The sequence below is a fragment of the Dermacentor albipictus genome, unplaced genomic scaffold (genome assembly GCF_038994185.2).
Source record: "Dermacentor albipictus isolate Rhodes 1998 colony unplaced genomic scaffold, USDA_Dalb.pri_finalv2 scaffold_11, whole genome shotgun sequence".
NCBI classification, from domain to species: Eukaryota; Metazoa; Arthropoda; class Arachnida; order Ixodida; family Ixodidae; genus Dermacentor; species Dermacentor albipictus.
The window spans coordinates 7,676,279-7,697,368 of NW_027225565.1; the positions used below are offsets into that span (position 1 = coordinate 7,676,279).

At 45.8% G+C, this 21,090-nt stretch overlaps 1 protein-coding gene across 4 annotated transcripts in view; it reads right to left on the reverse strand.

The window, feature by feature from the left end:
* LOC139051240 (sodium-coupled monocarboxylate transporter 1-like) overlaps nt 1-20,738 on the reverse strand; it is a 57,209-nt gene extending 36,471 nt beyond the window's left edge. Inside the window, exons 1-8 of one of the 4 annotated variants that reach the window (XM_070528230.1) lie at nt 20,259-20,738; nt 14,962-15,027; nt 14,817-14,868; nt 14,604-14,671; nt 13,509-13,666; nt 13,297-13,437; nt 4,934-5,063; nt 4,755-4,843 (exon numbers count right to left, since the gene is read on the reverse strand). In XM_070528230.1, the coding sequence (XP_070384331.1) occupies nt 4,755-4,843; nt 4,934-5,063; nt 13,297-13,437; nt 13,509-13,666; nt 14,604-14,671; nt 14,817-14,868; nt 14,962-15,027; nt 20,259-20,591 (1,037 nt within the window). In that variant the 5' untranslated portion in view covers nt 20,592-20,738. The remainder of the gene's footprint in view (nt 1-4,754; nt 4,844-4,933; nt 5,064-13,296; nt 13,438-13,508; nt 13,667-14,603; nt 14,672-14,816; nt 14,869-14,961; nt 15,028-20,258) is intronic. The other 3 variants (XM_070528227.1, XM_070528229.1, XM_070528228.1) reach the window with 3 other exon arrangements.
* Between the last annotated feature and the right edge of the window lie 352 nt (nt 20,739-21,090).

A 21,090-nucleotide genomic window follows, 5' to 3' on the forward strand; every position in this document is an offset into this window, starting at 1 on the left:
GAAGAAAAATAAAGAAGACATCGAATTTCATCGAGTGGGCAAAGTGTGCGGGTGTTAAGGATTTTTGAAGAGACAATAATTTTTTATCGAAAAGAAAATGTTAAGGCACACTAGAATAGCAGTATTCCGCACACAAATTTCTGCGGGGAAAATGAGCCAGCTTGTTCTCAATAATGTTGCATGAGAGAAATCTTTCCCTTAACAAGTAACCTGACTGATTTGCGGAAGCTCGATGTTTAAAAGTTATGTTTTTGTTGTTTCCCATTATTTCGCTGTCGTTCTTAGTTGTTTATTTTCCGTGTTTTTGGTGTGATAGATTCGCAATTATTTTCATTATATCATTGCCTCGGACAGGCTATATGAAAACGTATGCGAGCAGCAACTTCAATGCACTACATCTGCAGGCTTGCAGTGGCACCTGACACCGGCGCAGATGCCGAGAGCGAGTGGGGCTGCACTAATCCAGGTACAAGCAAATTATGAAGGCCCACTAAGCTTGAACAGACACTCCCTCACCTTAACAGGAATTGGCAATATTCGGCCACAACCTCCCTAATAAAATGATCTCCTCAATGAAATGGCCCTCAGTTCCCAGTGGCCAAGGCGGCGGTCAGACTTGCAACGCAGCAGAGGGTGCTAAGAATATCTGGGTCCGGACAGGCCGCCAATGGAAACTGACCCTTGCAACGTTTAACACCCGAACCCTCTCGAGTGAGGCAAGCTTAGCAGGACTCTTCGAAGAACTATCAGACATTGCTTGGGATATTATCGGCCTAGAAGACCTGGTGAAGCTTACACATTGCTGAATAACGGCCATGCCCTCTGCTATAGAGGTCTCCCGGATAAGAAGCAATACGGGGTAGGATTCTTAATCCACAAAGACATAGTGGGCAACATTGACGAATTGTACAGCATCAACGAGCAGGTAGCAGTAGTCGTAATCAAACTCAATAAAAGGTATAGATTAAAGATAGTGCAAACCTACGCTACAACGTCCAGTCACGACGATGAGGAAGCAGATAAGTTTTATGAAGATGTTGAATTAGCGATGAAAAAAGTGCAAACGCGGTATACAGTAGTAATGGGGCACTTCAATGCAAAAGTGTGGAAAAAGCAGGCGGGTGAACAGGCAATTGGCAACTACGGTGCCGATTCTAGAAATGCTAGAGGTGAGATGCGGGTAGAATTCGCAGAAAAGAATAAGCTGAGAATAGTGGACACTTTTTTCAGGAAACGTAGCAACAGAAAATGGATCTGTAAAAGCCCTAGTGGTGAAACAAAAAATGAAATTGATTTCATACTTTCTGCCGATCCCAGCATAGTGCAGGATGTTCAAGTGATAGGTAAGGCAAAATGTAGGGATCATAGGATAGTGAGGACCAGGATCCACCTCAATTTAAACAGAGAAAGAGTAAAATTGGTCAAGAAAAAACAGGTCAACTTAGAGGCAGTAAGGGTTAAAGCAGAAAAATTTAGGCTGGTACTTGCAAACAACCCTACAGCCTTAGAACAGAGAGATGATGATGATGACATAGAGGTAATGAATGAAATCGTAACGAGGCTGGCTTCAGAGGCAGCAGCTGAAGTGGGAGGCAAGCAATCAAGGCAACCAGTAGGCAAGCACTCCCAAGTAACAAATGACCTAATAAAGAAACGACAAAGAATAAAAGAGTCCAACTCAAGAAGCAAGATAGAATTCGCGGAACTGTAAAAACTGATCAACAAAGCGAAAATAAGTTATGTTAGAAATTATAACGAGAGAAAGACTGAAGAAGCCGTTAAAAATGGACGTAGCCTGAAAGCAGTGAGAAGGAAACTTGGCATAGGACAAACCAAGATGTATGCACTGAAAGATAAGCAGCGTAATATCATCAGCAATCTCGAACATATAATAAATGCAGCGGAAGAATTCTATACTGACTTGTACAGTACCCAGAGGACTCAGGAGTACTCTATTCGAAACAATAATGAACGGTATACAGAAACTCCTCCTATAACTAGAGATGAGGTCAGAAGGGCCTTGCAAGGCATGAAACGGGGAAAAGCGGCAGGAGAGGATAGCATAACAGTCGATTTAATGAAAGATGGCGGAGACATAACGCTAGGCAAACGGCGGCTCTCTATAAGTGCCTATCGACTGCAAGGTTCCCAGAAAACTGGAAGAATGCAAATATTATACTAATTATAGGCCCGTTAGCTTACTCCCAGTATGATATAAAATATTTACCAAAATATTCTCCAATAGAATAAGGACAACACAGGAATTTAGTCAACCAAGGGAGCAGGCTGGCTTCAGGAAAGGTTACTCTACATTGGATCACATCCATGTCATTAACCAGGTTATCGAGAAATCCGCAGAGTACATGAAACCTCTCTATATGGCTTTCATAGATTACGAAAAAGCATTTGATTCAGTAGAGATACTAGCAGCCATAGAGATATTGCGTAATCAAGGAGTACAGATCGCTTACGTAAATGCCCTAGAAAATATCTACAGCCACCTTAATTCTGCACAAGGAATGTAGAAAGATACCTATAAAGAGAAAGGTCGACAAGGAGACACAGTCTCTCCAATGGTATTCACTGCGTGCTTATAAGTATTCAAGCTATTAAACTGGGAAGGCTTAGGAGTAAAGATCGACAGCAAATACCTCAACAACCTTCAGTTTGCCGATGACATTGTTCTATTCAGCAACAATGCAGACGAGATACAACAAATGATTCAGGACCTTAACAGGGAGACTGTAAGAGTGGGACTGAAGATTAATATGCAGAAGACAAAGATAATGTTAAATAACCTGGCAAGGGAACAAGAGGTCAAGATCGCAAGTCTGCCTCTAGGGTCTGTGTGTTTAACTAGGTCAACAAATCACAGGGAACCCGGACCATGTGAAGGAAATTCACAGAAGAATAAAAATGGGTTGGATCGCGTACGGCAGACATCGTGAGCTCCTGGTTGGAAGCTTACCATTATCATTGAAAAGGACGGTGCATAATTAGTGCATTTTACCGGTGCTGACATCAGGGGCAGAAACTTGGAGGCTGACAAAGAAGCTTGAGAGCAAGTTATCGACCTCGCAAGGAGCGATGGAACGAAGAATGCTAGTCATAGCTTTGAGACAGAAAGAGAGCAGTTTGGATAAGAGAGCAAACGGGCATAGACGATATTCTAGTAGACATTAAGAGAAAGAAATGGTGCTGGGCAGGTCATGTAATGCGCAGACTAGATAACCGTTGGACCATCAATGATCATCATCATCAGCCTGGTTACCCCCACTGCAGGGCAAAGGCCTCTCCCATACTTCTCCAACTACCCCGGTCATGTACTAATTGTGGCCATGTTGTCCCTGGAAACGTCTTAATCTCATCCGCCCGCCTAGCTTTCTGCCGCCCCCTGCTGCGCTTCCCTTCCCTTAGAATCCAGTCCGTAACACTTAATGACCATCGGTTATCTTCCCTCCTCATTATATGTCCTGCCCATGCCCATTTCTTTTTCTTGATTTCAACTAAAATGTCATGAACTCGCGTTTTTCCCTCACCCAATCTGCTCTATTCTTATCCCTTAACGTTACACCTATCATTTGGGTAACAGAATGGGTACCGAGAGAAGGGAAGCGCAGTAGAGGACGGCAAAAGACTAGATGGAGTGACGAAATTAGGAAATTTGCGGGTGCTATTTGGAATCGGTTGGCGCAGGAGAGGGGTAATTGGAGATCGCAGGGAGAGGCCTTCGTCCTGCAGTGGACATGAATAGGCATAGGAATAGGAATAGTGATGATGATGAAGAGATGATGATGATGATGATGATGATGCGTGCAGCCATCATCAAAAGTTTACGGACTACGCGATCTGAGAATAAGCTGAATATTTACTGCCGGGGAACACAGCCAGGAATTCAGATTTCCAGCTTGCACTCCTATATCCGAAAAACGTAGTTTTGTATGGTTTTACTGACTAAGGTCACAACCCGGTCGGAAATTCGACCTTTGATCAGATCCAGTGGTCCGTAAGCTTTTGACGGCGACCGTATATACATACTTGTTTCCTTTTCAAAATTTTGTTGAGAATTCAGGGATCTAGTTTCTGGTCCTGTCCTTTCTGGGTGAGTTTTATTTCCGCTTGTCACCGTCATGCTAAAAACCATAGTCCATATGACGTAATGGTTCTATTCCCATGTTTTTTTTGTTTTTTTGTGTGTTTGTGCTTCGCCGGTGGTTCAAGCAGCGTTCCGCTTTGCAAACCGCTAGATATAAAGTATATAACTTCATAAAGAACACTGAATTATTGTGAAGTTCATTATAATATATTTCGATAAAGGTGTAAGGTTCCCTTCCCTAAGCTCTAGAACTCTGGTAACGCATCCCGACATAACGGTGGGCTCCTGCATAGGAACAATTCTTCTTAAACGAGAGTATAAACTGAGCACGTGTCCATAATAACATTCTATCATTAAACTTATTCGTACGAGCAGATGTCAGCCAATCATGATGCTGAGGAAACTGGTAGCGAAGTTCACTGGTAAATGCCAGGGAGTGCTTACAAACAGGAAACTTTCCAATTTTGACCTCTGACGTTAGGCTTTATTTACAGTTGTGCGAAAATTAAGTATCTGTTCATTCGTGCATTCCTTGTGAATTACAGATATCTTGCTGGAAGATATCACATTTGTTCTTTATTTCTATGGTGCTGACACGTTGCCCGCAACTTACATGGGCGCTTTGTGAGTGCAGTGTAGAAGGTATACATAATTTTACCTTGTCGCGGCACTCACTACACCGGCGAGGAACAATCCTGAGAAGCAAGGAAATTCGTTGAGGTTTTTCTTCACATAATAGGGAACAATCTGAAAAGAGACACAAGAGACACAAAGTCTAAACACTCATCGAGCGCTTATCGGCATTTCGTAAACAGTACATCGCTGTTGATAAGTCACCTGGTCGTAGGATCTGATCGCACCGGTCAACATAGGATCACAATCGCGAAACCAGTAGATGAGAGCCACACCGAGACTTGAAGCAACTCCGTAGTAGATCAGCACGAGAACTGTTCCGACAACAGCGGTCCTGAGTGCGTAAAGCAACGGAATAATACACGTTATTACACAAGATTACACAGGTTACACAAGGTAACCAAGTGCACATGTCACTATAACTTTGCATGCTCCTCCTTAGTTGTCACCAGAGCTGACAGTTCCTGAACGGTGTATGAAAAGAAATAAAAAATAAAATCAGGCGAAAGGCAACCTTAAGTTATACCGACCCTGATTTTCATTGCCCACCATGCAGCGCACCGCACCCTTTAATGCTATTCCCCACCACTACACCGCTACACCAATATTCAATTTTATTTCTATCTTTCGTTTCTTTTTTTTTTTTGCTGTGGATATGAACAGTGCCGTGGCGTACACAATTTAGGCAGTGAATAGGTGAAATTACTGGAATGACTAGGGACGTAACAGAAAAATAACACGCGCGACACACACGAGTTTAAATCAAACCAGCCTCCTCAGTTTCTAATCACCGCAAGATCTGCTTGGCTGATGCCGCAAACGCTTGCCAGCGTTCGTATATACAGCCGTGACGGTACTTTAGCGAATGCATGTACTATCGTGAGCAATATGAGCGGGAACATACACTCTAAGAAAAAAAAGGACTAAAAGGGGTAGGGAGGTTAGTCCTTTTCGGGACTAACTGATTTGCCACAACCATTAGTCTTTCTGGGGACTAACTAACATGGGATGAACTGTTACTTCCCACGCCTTTACCCCTTCGAGGACTAACAGTTGCCCGTTTCCGATGCTCCTCAAGAGAGTAACGGTAATTCTTTCCGATGCTCCGCAAAAGTGGAATTAATGAAATTAGGTATTTATACCCTAATAGAAAAATTACTGAGCTGAAATAGAAATGTGCCCGAAAGAAGATTTCGAGCTCAAGTCATCTTGCTCACAAGTGAGGTACTCTAACCAGAAGAGTACGCATTTGGGCTGGTTGTTTCATGATTACGAGCAGTAAACAACGCTAAACAACTGGACAACGAGAGGGACAGAGACAACAGCGCTGTTGTCTGTGTCCCTCTCCTTGTCCTGTTGTTTAACGCTGTTTACTGCTCGTACTCTAACCACTTCACCACGGTGGTCGGTTTACAGGACCGGATATTGAGACAAGGTTAAGCATCGGAACGCAAGTGCGGCAATATAAAAGTGACTCGGCATTTTGTGCATGCTATGCAGTGAGAGTCTACCATAGAGTGTACTTGCAGCCATAAACCACTGCGAATGGAAATCAGCCCGAGTATTCTTAGGCTGGTTTAAACTGAGGCACTACGCGACGTATATACGTGTAGCGAGCTCAAACGGGGCACCCAAGACGACAGAGAAGGCCAATTTCTCTGTCGCTTAGCGTGTCCCGTTTGAGCAACACATCGCTTCAGTTAAGTTCGTAACCTCCTTGGAACGGAAGTAACTTAGGTACTATTGACCAAGAAAATCTAGCCGTCTATTATTGACCTGCGCGTTTATAGTGTGTCGCTCACTTATGGTGTGCGCACGAAGGGCATGGGTCTTCACATTCCAGCTTTTAAGTTTCACGCAATTTTCTCACGAAGAGGTAAGGTGCTGCTTCGCATGTAGTTCAATAGACAGGGCACGAACTTCGAACTATTCACGATTTATAGACAATACCGCTTTCGCCGCATCGCTCCATGACACGGACGAAAACAGCGAAGTGCATGGGGAGTAACTGTTGCCGTTCGTCCTCTCGTTGCTCTCTTTCCGACCAGGATCTAAACACTTTCCGAAATTTGCACACGGCACGCACATTCATGCAGTTGGTCCTTTAAGGAACGAAAGTGCCCTTTTTAGGACTAACGACCCAGTTGCTCCCGTCTTCCCCGGGATTTTTCTTAGAGTGTAGGAGCGCGTGTCAGATAGCCTCGAACCCTAATATGAGCGATACGTGGCGGCCGCCATCGAAACAAAGTAGAAAGGAGGTGTTACGAACTTGTACCGCTGCACCACGATAACGGCTTTGTGGTCCCGTAGCGCTCGTCACCCGTTTCGTGACAGAGCGTTGGTAGCGAAGACTCCGAGCCTGGCGTCGATGAGAATAACAAAAGGGACTTTATACATTATATACAGGTTATCATACAGGACATGAACGGGTCGGCACTGGGGCCGAGTGCTCACAACAAACGCGACTGTTCTCGCACGACGACGTCCGGCGAAAACGCGTTTCACATCTCACCCCAGTCGGGAGCGATACTCTCTCCCGGTGGGGTCGGCAGATCCTGTTTTCGAGCGGCGTGTCGCTGCTTTTATAATCCCCGAGGCCCATTGTCACTCAAACGGCCCAATACAAAGTCAGCACACGACGGTCGTCCGAGGGGTCCAACCAGCGACCGCGCTGGCCACTCGGTTCAAAGTTCGCGCGCGCGGTGACCTCCCGGCAAGGGAGGTGCGGCGCCGGGCCGTCGGGCACACGCGGACACGTCAAAACACGCTGCTCCGCCGAGGCTTCTCCCGCACGAAGGCGCAGCATCTTGACTTGTGAAGGGAGAATTATGGCGCTCGCAGGATAGATTCTGCATCTTGCAGATTCGGGATCCGGGCTTGTGGTAATGGCACAACAGCATCCCCGCCCTCAGATAAGGCGCCGGGAAGACGAGCTGCCTCCACGTGGCTCGGATGCCAGGCGCGCACGTTCGTCAGGCTCGTCCAAGTTCACGTCCAGTGTCGGGACGCCAGGTAACCTCACGTGCCCAGGTCCGACTCGCCAGGACAGGAGCTCTGCTCACCACGTCGTCGCCAAGGCACCTTGACCAGCTCCGCTCGGGTCGTTCCTAAGACCTTGCTTCTCGCCACTGGTCCCGCTTGGTCGTTCTGCAGCTTGCAAAACCGACCGGCAAAAGGCAACACCCAACACGAACAAGTGCCCTCTGTCTCCCGTCAAACACCAGACAAGGCCATAATTCAAATCAACCTAACTAAATTGTTTTCCCCTTTTTTCTCCCGCTGCAACAAGAGGCAGGTGTACGATCTAGCACACAAGGCTTAAACAATCAGTTTTCAAATCATCAACATAACAAAATAGAAACAATTAATAATCAGCAATAATAATGACAAATAGAATGGTCCCCTTGAAATCGCTTTGGACCGAAAACATACTTCTGAGGAAGCAAATGAGGCCATTCATTTTTCCCGGCGATATTTTCGCGGAATCCGAAGCTGCTTATATTTGCGACCCTGCTTATCCGTGTAGCGGTGGTACAATAAGCCAGATTCCTTGCCAAATGAAACCTCCTTTTTTTTCACTCCCCGTTTGACGCTCTTCCTCAGATCGGCTAGTGAACAATCTTCCTGTTGTTCGCGAATCCGAGTTTCCCTTTCAACTGCAGCCTGCTCCTGCCAGCTGGCGGAAACCGGAGCGAGTGTGGAGCCCGCGTCGCCTAATTGCGGCGTCGAGTCTATATCGCGGCTAGCACTGCACGCGTCACTCCCACTCACTTCCAGGACCCGCTCGTCTAGGCCAGCCTCCGAGCTCTGCCTCTCCCGTGACTGCTCGCCACTCAAGTTACCGTGATCGGTCCGTGTGCCGCACCGCCTTTCGCTCACCGACGCTAAGTCAAGTTCCCTCGACAGCGGGCGCGCTTTGGATCGCGTGGGGGCCATGTACGCCACGTCGGCAAAGAATGATTTGCCCTGATCCCTCAGCAGCTGCTCCGAGCTATTTGAGAAGAGGTAGGAAAATTGCTCCGGGAGGGCGGCTGACACAGCGGCTTCGGTGTTAAGTTTCCCAAATTCTCCTTCAATGCTAACCGTTGCGATCGGTAAACAGACACTCTCCTTCTCGGCCACTTGCCGTATCCTAACGCACTCTCCCGTAAAATCACTCGAGGAGACGAAAGACGGGTGAACAACGTCCATAGTTGCTGCAGAGTCCCGCAGTGCTCGGCACTTCTTGCCGTTTACCTTAATTTCCTGCACATAGGGCTCCAATAGACGTATGTTCTTGTGAGTTTCCTGTATCGTTGCAAAAGCAATTCTCTCTGGGCAGCTTGCAGCGATGTGCCCTTGCTTTTTGCAATTGTAGCAGGTTAACGGTTTACGTTTTTCAAAAGAACGCGTCATTTCGTTTCGCTGTTTCGGACCATCGTCATCATTCTGAGATGCATTCTGTCCATCCCTTACAGTTTCTTTGGGAAGGGACTCGTCTTCCCGAAACTCGCGACGCGTGATTTCCTTCCGTTCGTCGGGCTTCCCGTAAAACCCATCTCTTCTATCTGCTTTTTCTATGCGCACTGCCTTGCTGTGCAAACTGCGGCGGGTGTAATACTCTTCCGCTAACTCTGCTGCCTTGTTTAGCTTAACCTCCTTTAGCCTATCTTGCAGCCAGAGCCGGACATCCTCATCAATGCAACGGTAGAACTGCTCCAACGCGATGCATTCGACAATTTTGTCGCGGTCGTCGTAAACCTCTTCGCCCTTCAGCCATTCCACCAAGTCGGCTTTTAGACGAAACGCGAAGTCAACATTCGACTCCTTACCCTTTTTTGCATACCGGAACCTCTGCCGGAAAGCTTCGGGCGACAATTTGTACTTCCGCAGTAGCGCTTCCTTCACATCACTGTAGCTCTCAAACGCCTCTTTCGATAAGCAAGTTATTACGTCTGATGCCTCCCCAGGAAGCAACGCTAACAGATTCTGTGCCCAGAGGGATCGCTCAATGCTATTCCGTTCGCACACGTGCTCAAATTTCACGAGGTATTTGGCCATATCCTCTCCGACGACAAAGGGTGGAAGTTGATCGCGTATTCTTGGAACGTTAGAAGTGAGACTAGGCGCTGGCGAGCTATTTCGGGTCTCCAACTCTTTCATTTTAAGCTCGTGCTCATGAATCTCTCTCCTTTCCTCCTTTTCCTCCTCGCGACGTTGCTGTTCTCTCCTTTCCTCCCTTTCCCGACGTTCATTGATACCCGCCAAGGCCTCAGCGGCTTCCTCAGCCGTTACGTCCCCAGTCCTCATGACCTCAAGGATCGCATTCTTTCTTTTGGTTGAGCCCAACTCAATGCCCAACTCCTCACAAATTTCGAGAAGTTCCTTCACCTTGTACTTCTCCATCGTTCACACTGTCCTCCTGCTGTTTACCCTTTTTGAATATACCTGCCGTACGCTACTATAACACTACTAGTAACACATATGCAAGTATATCACACACTGCCCTGTTTACCCCCTCAGCATCCCCTGGTTTTCAAAACACTCTTACTAGGCTTGAAACACACAAGGTTATCACAATGCAACACCAAATCCTTCCCTAAGCTACTATAACCTGTGTCAGAGAAAGTCTGGTGTTTGAGGTAAACTTCAGGCACTCACCGCGCCGAGGTAGCTGATGCCGGTCAATCCCGTAGCTGCCATCCAGTGTTACGAACTTGTACCGCTGCACCACGATAACAGCTTTGTGGTCCCGTAGCGCTCGTCACCCGTTTCGTGACAGAGCGTTGGTAGCGAAGACTCCGAGCCTGGCGTCGATGAGAATAACAAAAGGGACTTTATACATTATATACAGGTTATCATACAGGACATGAACGGGTCGGCACTGGGGCCGAGTGCTCACAACAAACGCGACTGTTCTCGCACGACGACGTCCGGCGAAAACGCGTTTCACATCTCACTCCAGTCGGGAGCGATACTCTCTCCCGGTGGGGTCGGCAGATCCTGTTTTCGAGCGGCGTGTCGCTGCTTTTATAATCCCCGAGGCCCATTGTCACTCAAACGGCCCAATACAAAGTCAGCACACGACGGTCGTCCGAGGGGTCCAACCAGCGACCGCGCTGGCCACTCGGTTCAAAGTTCGCGCGCGCGGTGACCTCCCGGCAAGGGAGGTGCGGCGCCGGGCCGTCGGGCACACGCGGACACGTCAAAACACGCTGCTCCGCCGAGGCTTCTCCCGCACGAAGGCGCAGCATCTTGACTTGTGAAGGGAGAATTATGGCGCTCGCAGGATAGATTCTGCATCTTGCAGATTCGGGATCCGGGCTTGTAGTAATGGCACAACAGAGGACGCTGTTCTAATAACTGTAAGCACTCCCCCCACTCATCTCTTTATACAAAGTGCGGAACTTCCCATCGCCAGCGAACATTGATAAAGCTGTTTGATATTGCGGTACCTGATAACTTTGTGCACCGAAGCGTGGCCAATAGCAGCACTGTTTTGAAGCGGAAACATTGGAGAGCTACAATTCCTTGGGAAGTTTGTCCGTCTGTCTGGAACCCGTGACACAATGCGTTCCATAATATATGCATCAAGTCCTATGTGGGTATGTCTGAGAATACCTTACGCTAAACGCACGAACGGACGCCTAAGAGCTGCGCTCTAAAAAAAAAGCATGACAAAAAATTACTCGCTGTAAGTTACTGTGCGCGTAAACGTCTTATCGGCTATCGGCGGCAGTGCAATGCCGTAAGATTCCGTTTTCGACAAACGCAGGCGCAGTGCATGGTAGTGCCAACAGTTCACGGAAGAGCCCTGCTTAGTGAAGAGCCCTGCATTGCGGCGTCCCTCAAAGCCCGTGTGTTGCTTTGGGACCTTAAACCCGACAATTTCCTTTGATATTTTGTTTTTTTGCTATTTGCACAAACCCACATAGTTAAACCAATGTGTGTGCTTGAGAAAAAAAAAAGGGTCATGTCGCATGAAACAGCACCGCGGCGTTCAATGGTTACCAGACAGGGGCGTAGAATGTATTCTTTCGGCCTAATTCCTGTTTGACCTAGTTCCTGACCTAGTTCTGACCTAGTTCCTGACCTAGGACTTAATTTCTCGACCTAATTCCTGTTCCTTGCCTGTGTGACTAGATATTTGGGAAAGGCATGCAGCGTCTCTTCGTCGAAACCAGCCGCTTTAGGCACGCATATTTGCGTCCTAAATTTATACGCATGAGAAAGAAAGTGATGCGAATTATGCTTTAAATTAGCACGCTGTATCTGCCCCTTTAAGCTATTGCAGACCAAGTAGTCACTACATTGCTCCCGAAGCGTGGCGAGTCAGCATAATGCGTGGTCATATAGCTTGGTTTACCGAAGGATGAGCGCAGACCTAAAGTGTTTCATCGGGTTCGCATCGTGTACAAGTATGAGCAACGGGGGAACAATATAACGATTGCATTGCAGTGCTACTCGTTTTCCTACTTCCTCAGTGGTAAAAGTGGCTCTCCGCCCACGGTATTACCAAGATCCCGCGAATACCGTGAACAGTGGAAGATAAGAAAAGCATTGAATCCAGTGATATGAGTCCTTACGTTATACCAGTCCTGTGAGGGAGGAACAACCAATGCACTTTTAAAGCAATAGGTTTCTTTAGTTGCTTCCCCAGGTTTGTGTGTTTGGCAGATGGCGATCAAACTAAATAGAGAGTAAGCAGGGTGAGGAAGAGGATAGTAAAGAGCGTAGAGGGAAGCGCATGCACAGAGGAAGAGGGGGAGGAGAAAGGGAGGCACGTGATGGGTTGGTGCGAGCGGTGATTTCACGCCCATAGGAGGACGAGGTTCCCCATGGTTCAAGGAAAAGATCACAACAGGATAATAGGTTAAGCGATCACTGACTTTAACAAGCATCTTTGATAGTTTCTGGCTGAATTTTAAGCAACGATTACTCCTCACTTATAAGCTTCAAGCAGTTTGGCAAACGTGCGGAGACCAGGGCCCATAATGCCAATAAATTTGAACTTTTGGACTCTCCCAAAAGCAAGTGCCAGCCAATGGCAGTGTTGAACATATTATCAGTGAAGGCGACTGGCCGACTGCTCAAGGAACTGGTTTAACGCACTTGAGAAATAAAATATTTTTGAATTCAGTCCCACAGCTTGAGGAACCAAAGTTGAGTGCGAAGGGGACTGTGATCACTTGCAAGTAAGTTTTTGTGTAGGTTGCCACCGTGCATCCTACTACTCTACATATGATCGCTAGCACATGCGTGGTTCACCGTTCATCAATTAAATAATGAGCAGTGTCACCACTATATGGATAATGGATACCGCGTAAGTTACTAAACCTACCAATTAAGAAAAGTGTCAGTTTAAAGAATCCTCAGTTCACTACGCTGTTGTCGTGATGGATAAAACTGGTTATTTTGGTCTAATTTTCAATGGCAATCTCCTCAATACCGGTGACGAAATTCTTTTTTCAAATTGCTTTGTGCGCTCTAACGGCACACCTAAAATTTGTGGACACCAAGTCATTACTCCTGGATACGAGTGCCTAGCTGAAAGGCTAATGAAACAGCACGCCTTCCCCATAAATTACCTTTGTGCTTCCTTGAGGTTTCTAGAAGCGAGAAATCTTTGCACTATCATTTGATCAACACCTCCTCTGTAGATGTACATTGTTGATAGACCTATAAGGCACGCCCAGACGTTTTCATCCTTTGTAAAATCAAAGCTGCTCCTGAAAATGAAAAAAGAACGCTTTTCCACATTTTCCAACACAATGAACAATTAAACACAACGCGTGCTTACTCAAACATAAAAGTTTTGACAGCGAAGTCACTGAATGGCCGTAGGGTCAAGTCCTTCATATGAGCGTCGTAAGCAATCTTGATCATAATAGTTGCTGGAGCCAGCAGCACTATCCCAGCCTGCGCACAGTCAGTCCATACAACGCCCCTCAGACCGCCCTGCAATACAGGACGCAGCTATAAGCAAATTTCCGTCAGAGAGACTAACGTTCATGTTCTGTTGTAGTGCACTTTCAAAGCCGCGGAAGCGGTTAGCATGATAAAACGCCCCTCAAACTATATAGAGTACTTTACGTGGTAGAGCTGATGGAGCGAAAACCTGCAATTGAAGAAGCGTTGATATATAAAGGGTAAGTCTAAGGGTATAATGTACCATGAGAATATGCATTCATGTAGATTTCCTTTTACGTGACGAATTGCTCCTTGTACAGAATACAGTTGCACTTAGCTGCCTACTTACGCTAGCTAATGTTTTTACATTGACCGTAACTATGTATTACAAACATTGGCACTTTCTACACGTGCCCTTCTGTATGTGGTAAAGCGGGGCCGAATTCACGAAGGTTTTCGTTCGTAAGATCCGTTCGTAATTCGCCAGCCACCTTCGCTAATTATGTGTCGGACGTCAAGATTGGCTCGCATCAGGCTCTTACGAATGGTTTTAGCGCCAAAACTCTTTTTGGGACTACCGGCCCCACGCCGGAATGATGTAACGATCCTATTTCAATGCTACTCCTTATTGGCCTTCGTCAACGGTCAGAGTGCCGCTTCACCTACGCTACCGCCGGAATCGGCTGGTCACGAGCGGTGGATAACAGGAAGAGAATAGAGTCCAGAGTATGAATCGTTGCTTTATAAAGGCCCTGTAGTGTGTCAAGAAACACTGCCGTGCTGATAGCCACAGGTTTACGTTTAGTGTAGTACACCACCGTGCAACAGTCACGCCTACCCACTGACCATGGAGATACGCTCAAACAAATCATTTTTGAGCAGGATACCTGAAACTTTCATGAAATGGGACAATAAAGATATTAAATATATAAGAATATATTGTTAAATATAAATATAGAGCAATAATATAGAAATAATGGCTCACCAGAGCGGTGTAAACACAGCCTGCTAAGCCGATAGTAAAGCTGCACCAGTTCGCTGAGATGCCGAAAACTGAAAGAAAAGAAAAATGTAGCTCACCATGAAGCATTCATTAAACTCGTTGGCTGCAGGCAAATCAGCTTGTCTGCATTTGCTGCAGCGGTGGCACGGAACATTGTTAAGTAGCAATTAAGCAATATTGTTTGCGTGTACTTGCTTGTCGCAACAGCTGCAGCTGCCGGAAATATCGCTACGGCGCCCATGGTTTGCTGCAGAATACAAACAAAAAAGATATACCTGAAACAACTCCCTGTCAATTTTCCAAAACTAATGCCTGTAGAGAAATGGAAAGTATTACTCACACTTAAAAAGAAGTACAGGACGCATGAGGTGAGTCCGACTTTGTTCCCATAACGCATCCTAAGGTACTGCAAGAAGCAATTGGAATATTGGCTTTGGCGACAAAGAATCTAAAAATTCTTTAAAATTTTGTTGAGCCATCTCATTGTGAACGAAAATTCGTCACATCAGCCTGTATCTTCTTGTATATTTGACTATATTTACCTTACGCTAAAATGTAGCTTAGGCGATCAAAAATTTAATAGACCATAAAAAATTAAATGGGCTGTTGAGATCCTCAAAGCGGCGAGTATTATGATGGAAGCGCTTGTCGCGCTATATGGGTAGTTTGAGGCCTCTAGGCCCTTGGCACTGCAGAACATTTGCCTAGGCTGCCATTGCAGCAGCGCAGCAGCTGCTGATGCAATGACAGCTAGTACGTTTGTTTCTAGTCGCGTTAATGGTACCTTGAGTGATATGCATCGCGGCCGCGGTAATCAATAAGGTCGCTCAATCTTACGTGCAATGAGAATCACAGGGTTTAGAAAGGCATCAGTAGCAAAACAGAATCGACGCATCGGCGCGATGAACTGCGCATCACTGTTCACCTGAAGCCAGCCTCAGTACGTATACTTGTTGTTGTGGCCTCGAAACATGGCTCATACCCACGAGGGGGCGACCACACTGGAGGTAATGAGTACCACATTGCAAACAACAACAACAACAACAACAACAACAACAACAACAACAACAACAACAACAACGAAAGTACAACGAAAAAGGAGCATTTCGTGACATAAGGAAAACAATTCTTTTATAATAAAATTGTAAATATGTTACAGTTGGCACCCCGAGCACTATAACCTTGCGGACGCCTCAACGAACTTATATAGAGCTGCTATCATGGAGATGAGGCCTGTGTCCGACTGACAGGCACCAAAGGACCCCAGGTTCGATGTAGATTGATGTAGGCCTTGATTGCTAGTCGGATACAGAACGAATGTTCTATGGAAAGACGAGTATAGTTAAAGAAAAACCCGATCTGTGAAGGTAAAGATTTAGGCAGCGGTGGAAGCTTGATAAGGTCACCACGCATTGCCGCACTGTCGTGTTCCACGGAAGTTTTCGCTGCTTGGCGCCATCAGATAAAATTAGGGATGACGATTCTGTGCCTTTTAGAAATAAAAGGCACTTAAATCTAGCACATGTAATGAAATAAAATTTAGCAGGAACCCTTAAAACTGGTTCATTAAGTTAGCACGATGCGAGAGAATCGGCGGATTCATTTAAGAAAATGCCAGACAGGCCTGTACTTCACACATATTTATCTCATAAGCGCCCAAAATATACGTATCAGAAGCGACCACTCAGCAGAAGTTAAATAGGAACAGAGAGAAAGAGCATCTGTAATAATCATTACGTTAATTGCAGGAGACCCAACTTTCTGACAGCCGAGTTAATTGCGAGAAATTCTGCGTGAAAGATCGGGTTGTATTCAAGCAGACGAATAGCAAAGGACCAGTCAAGCTGAATAGAAAAGTTGCGAACACCTGCCTTCTCTAAACTTTGAGTGGCGTGCGTAGAAATGACAGTGACAAAGAAATTGAACGACGCGATTGGAGGAGGCCTTCAAGAACACGCCCAGAAAAATATCTTGCGTGGTTTAAAGAGATATAAAAATCGATTCAAACTTCATCGAATTTGCATTTGGAGCAAATTGAATTTCCAAGATCAGAGACTGTACAATGTATGTCGGTAGAGACATTTGACTAATAAAGGGTTCAAGCTTTCTTTCATTTTTTACGTTTCGTTCATTGGGCATGATTTAATTGTATGTAACCACACTTTGTGCCAATCTCTTGCCTCTTAAAATCATTGTATGCCCACGTGACTTTTGTAAGTGCAAGCGTAGAGTGCCAAAATGAATTTGCGTAGAAGTGTATTGTCCTTACTTATGGAACTAATCTTTACTTGTGGCAAAATTTGTCCAATAACAACCATTGAGAGTTTTTCTTTTTGCTTTTCTTCTGTAGACTTGTTTTAACTGTATGTTAACTATTTTTGGCGCTTCGTTTCACCTTCTATATTATTGCATGCCATATAGTGCAATGGTCTCAATTGAGAGCAGCAGTACTGAAAACAAATAAATAATTAAATAATAACCCGAGGTCAGCAACGCGCCACCACTGTACTCTGTAATAAAAAAAATCGGGAAAAGCAAGAAAGACATTTTGCAAACGTTAAAGAGGTGAATATTAGAGCTTCAGAAAATGTTGCACAGCAAGCAGCGGAAATCTGTAATCTAACGGAATAATTCTCTAGAACCATGACTTTGACCTCCTCCTGCTTATTATACGATGATAATTATGGGAGCGGCTCGCTGCGCGCTAATTGCGCACACCAAGGGACCCCATGAAAGTTATTCATACATCCATCCATCAAGTATGCATGCTGCTGCCGCCTGCTTTAGTGGACATATGCACTATGCCTATATTCGCGGGCTTCTTCGTGGGCATGTGCAATGTGCCTCGAGCGGCCAGTCGCACGGCAATTTCGCGTGTGCTTGTGGGATTCTTTCATGCTCGGAAAAAAACACCTTTATGTAGCACGTATTGAACCACGGAAAGCTGTTTCGAGAGTTTCTCATGTTGCTCTACAATTTTCTCATTGACACTTGTAATCTAATTATATTTGATTACACGAATAAATAACTAAGGCTAATTATCTAATTAGACGGAATGAAAAGAATTAATCCGAGTATATCCAAGCGACGGCAAATAACATTACCTTGGTTCTGTCCAGCTACGTGGTATTTGCATATATTTAACGTTTGGCTCAAGTTACGTAGGACACCCTGTACATCGCGATTTAAAAGAAAACACAACGAAGCAGAGGAAGTCACTAGTGTGCGGTATTAGAAGACCATCCTGGGTAATGTTCCTGTTGAGCAGTGACTTTGTCCGCAGGGTTTTTGACATCGCCACAACACGTTTTATATGTTATGCTTATTATTATGATGACTGTATGCCCACCATACCTGTAAATCACGAACCCTTATGGGAACATCAGCAGACATACGAAGTGGAAATCTCGCTACTAACCACAAAGCCGAATGACACCACGACACAGTAATCTTGTTGTAACCCCTGCCTGCCCCCCCCCCCCCCCCCCTTTGAATTTGCCCGCAGCAACACGAATTGTCAATAGCCTCCTGCCTACGACTTCGTTACAATGACCATCCATCAAACAGCCACGTTCGACGCGGAACGGTCTTTTACGAATGGGGGGCCATCACTTTAACATACAGGGTGTCCCACGTAACTTGAGCCAATGGGCCTCGAGCAGCCAGTCCCGCGGCAACTTCTCACGTATTCGCGGGCTGCTTTCATGCTTGGAAAAACATTTTTATGCAGCACGTATTGAGCAACCGAACGCTGTATCGGGAGTTTTTCATGTTGCTCTTCAATTTCATTATTGACTCTTTTAATCTGATTATATTTCAGAAATGGTTACATAATACTAATTCTGTAATTAGACGCAATGAAAAGGAAAAAATAATCTGAACATCTCGAAACGACGGCAAAGATGACCTTGGTTCGGTCCAGCTACCTGGCATTTGCACATTTTATAGGTTTGGCTCAAGTTACGTAGTAGGACACCCGGTATATTTAAGACTACATAATACTTGCGTCACCTTGACACATCCATTCTGGGGGATAGGACGAGAAGGGGCACATGGCAATATCTCATAACCAGTGAGCCAAGTTGTCAGCATGGTCAGATAGCAGCCAACAACAAGTTGTCTATTCGGTCACATGCTCAGTGACTCATGTTGTCTGAGTGGAGCAAGACAGCTGCCAGCGCACACCTAGTGTCTCAAGCTAGTAGACGGCGTTCGTCACTGGGTATGGCGATGAAAGCTGTGACGGAAGGAAAGAGCAAGGTTCCTTTCACCATTTCCGGCCTAGATATCGAGCATCCATCCAAACGGTAAGTGCCGATCTTGGCTATCGCAGAACACTCAGGATACGAATTTACCATTTATGTGAAATCTAGATCCAAGGCGACTGCTCCTGCGAAACCGATAATTAGGCAAATCTGACTCTTATTTGTCACAGATTAGCAAAGCATGTTATAGGCCTTAAAATATTTATGGTGAAATAATTTTTAAGAGAAATATGTAGTACGTTGCTTTTATCATTGCGTCAGGCTTTTTTTTTCGATTTTGTTTTCAGAAACAAAAAGAAAACACCCGACACTTACTACTTTCGTTTTGTCCTATCGACTATCATATCATAAGTGCAGCGTTTAATAAAAAAAATTAAAATCATACTATTAGGAGTGGTGTCAAAAATAGAAGTAATATTTTTTGTCATCCCTGGGGTCAAATGTACGACGCGTTCCAAGTGCAATTCTTCGTTATCTTTGTCCAACCTTGCAAACCGAATTCTAGAAGGGCGCGGGACTTTGTCAGCGCACTTACGGGGAAAGCACGTTGGATTATCAAGTTGCTATTGTTTATATGAGGCCATCGCAAAAAGAAAATTGTGACAGGGCACGTGCCCAAAATATTTGCGGCAATATTATTTTTGTAGTCATGCTTTGGCTGTCCGGTTTTGTGGGGCGTATGTATAAATCGTAATACTTCAAAGATCCGGATTATAAGGAACAGAGGTGTATTTGCCTTCCAGATTGATATTTTGATTATTGCAGCATGAGCCCCGCTGTATATCCTGGAGACAGCCCTTCGCACAGGCTCTGTGGAATGAAAAAGTTAAATGGGATGCCAGTACGTACTAAAGCTAAGTATCAATAAAACACCGTGAGCTGTCTCCGTAATTGATTAACGTACATGACCAGCCAAGTGTAATCATCCTTGATTGGTCTTTAAAGAACAGAAAGCATTGATTACCCCTAAAGAATGCGTTGCGCCAGCCCAGCGTAGAAATAAGGCCTGCTCCATCGATGCTGTTTCAATGGTGGTTTCTAACCCATTCATACATTTGATTGGATTGCTTCTTACCATGAACGCCGGATATCCCTATCATAGTGCACGTGGGCAGATGCCGAATGAATGTCTTCCAAACGCCACGTCTCATTCGGGGCAGGAAACTCGCCCTTTCAAAAGCGATAGATGTGGCTCGTAAATAGTTATTTTGTATTCGTATGTTATGTTCCCGTGGTTCTGGAACACATATGACTCAAAGTTTACTGTCAGCGAGAACGGCTCCTGCGTTTTTATTCCCTTCATATTTGAGGAAGTAGACAGGACAGCGCTTGACTCGATGCTTAGTATTCCCTCTCCGAGGCATTGGCTTACCTCGAATACGGAGGTAACCCTGAGACGGTAGAGGACGGGCACCACGACATGCGCCACGATGAGCGCATTGAGGGGTGCCAGCACTTGATTCCAGAACATATGAGTGCCGTAGGCGTACACGTGCGCAGATATGCCTATGATGCCGATGGACGACATTATGGAAGCGAGCGCGGACACCGCTAGCGGCACCGAGTGCAGCGACCGGCTGCCCAGGAACACCTCGTCGGCAGTCGACTTGAGGCTCCGCCGTCGGAAGGAGAAGTAGAGACCCAGGCTGAAGTTGGCCACCATGAGGGTCGCGAACACCCCATACTCGGCCCAGGCTGTGTCCATCCTTTTTAGGCTTGGTCAGTCGGCACGTAGCGCTTTCTCTGGGAGAAGCCGCTGAGTAAAGGGCCACTCGCAAAGATTCGACGACTGATATGGGGCACTGGAAAGCTCCACGTATACACGTCGCGACGAGAAAGCAGTTCTGTCCACAAAGCGGAAGAATGAATCTAGGAAAACGACAACTGTGACTCCGGGGTCTGGATTACACGGCTGTACGCGACAGACGGACAGCAGCTGTCCGTCGTCCGTCCAAAAGCTTTCGTCGCTAGAGCCCGACCCCCACCATCAATTCACTCACTCTTATCTTTCGCATTTGTACATTTTGCTTTGTTTTGCTGTTGTGCTTGCGCTCTGTGGAAAGGCACTTGTTTCTTTCTTTTTCTTTTTGGCACCAACGCTTGTCCTTTGAACGGTATCCATTTGAATTGAAATCCCATGTGATAAGTTAGGCTGAGAGAGAGAAATAGAGAGAGATAGATAGAGATGCTCAGGATTAAACTAA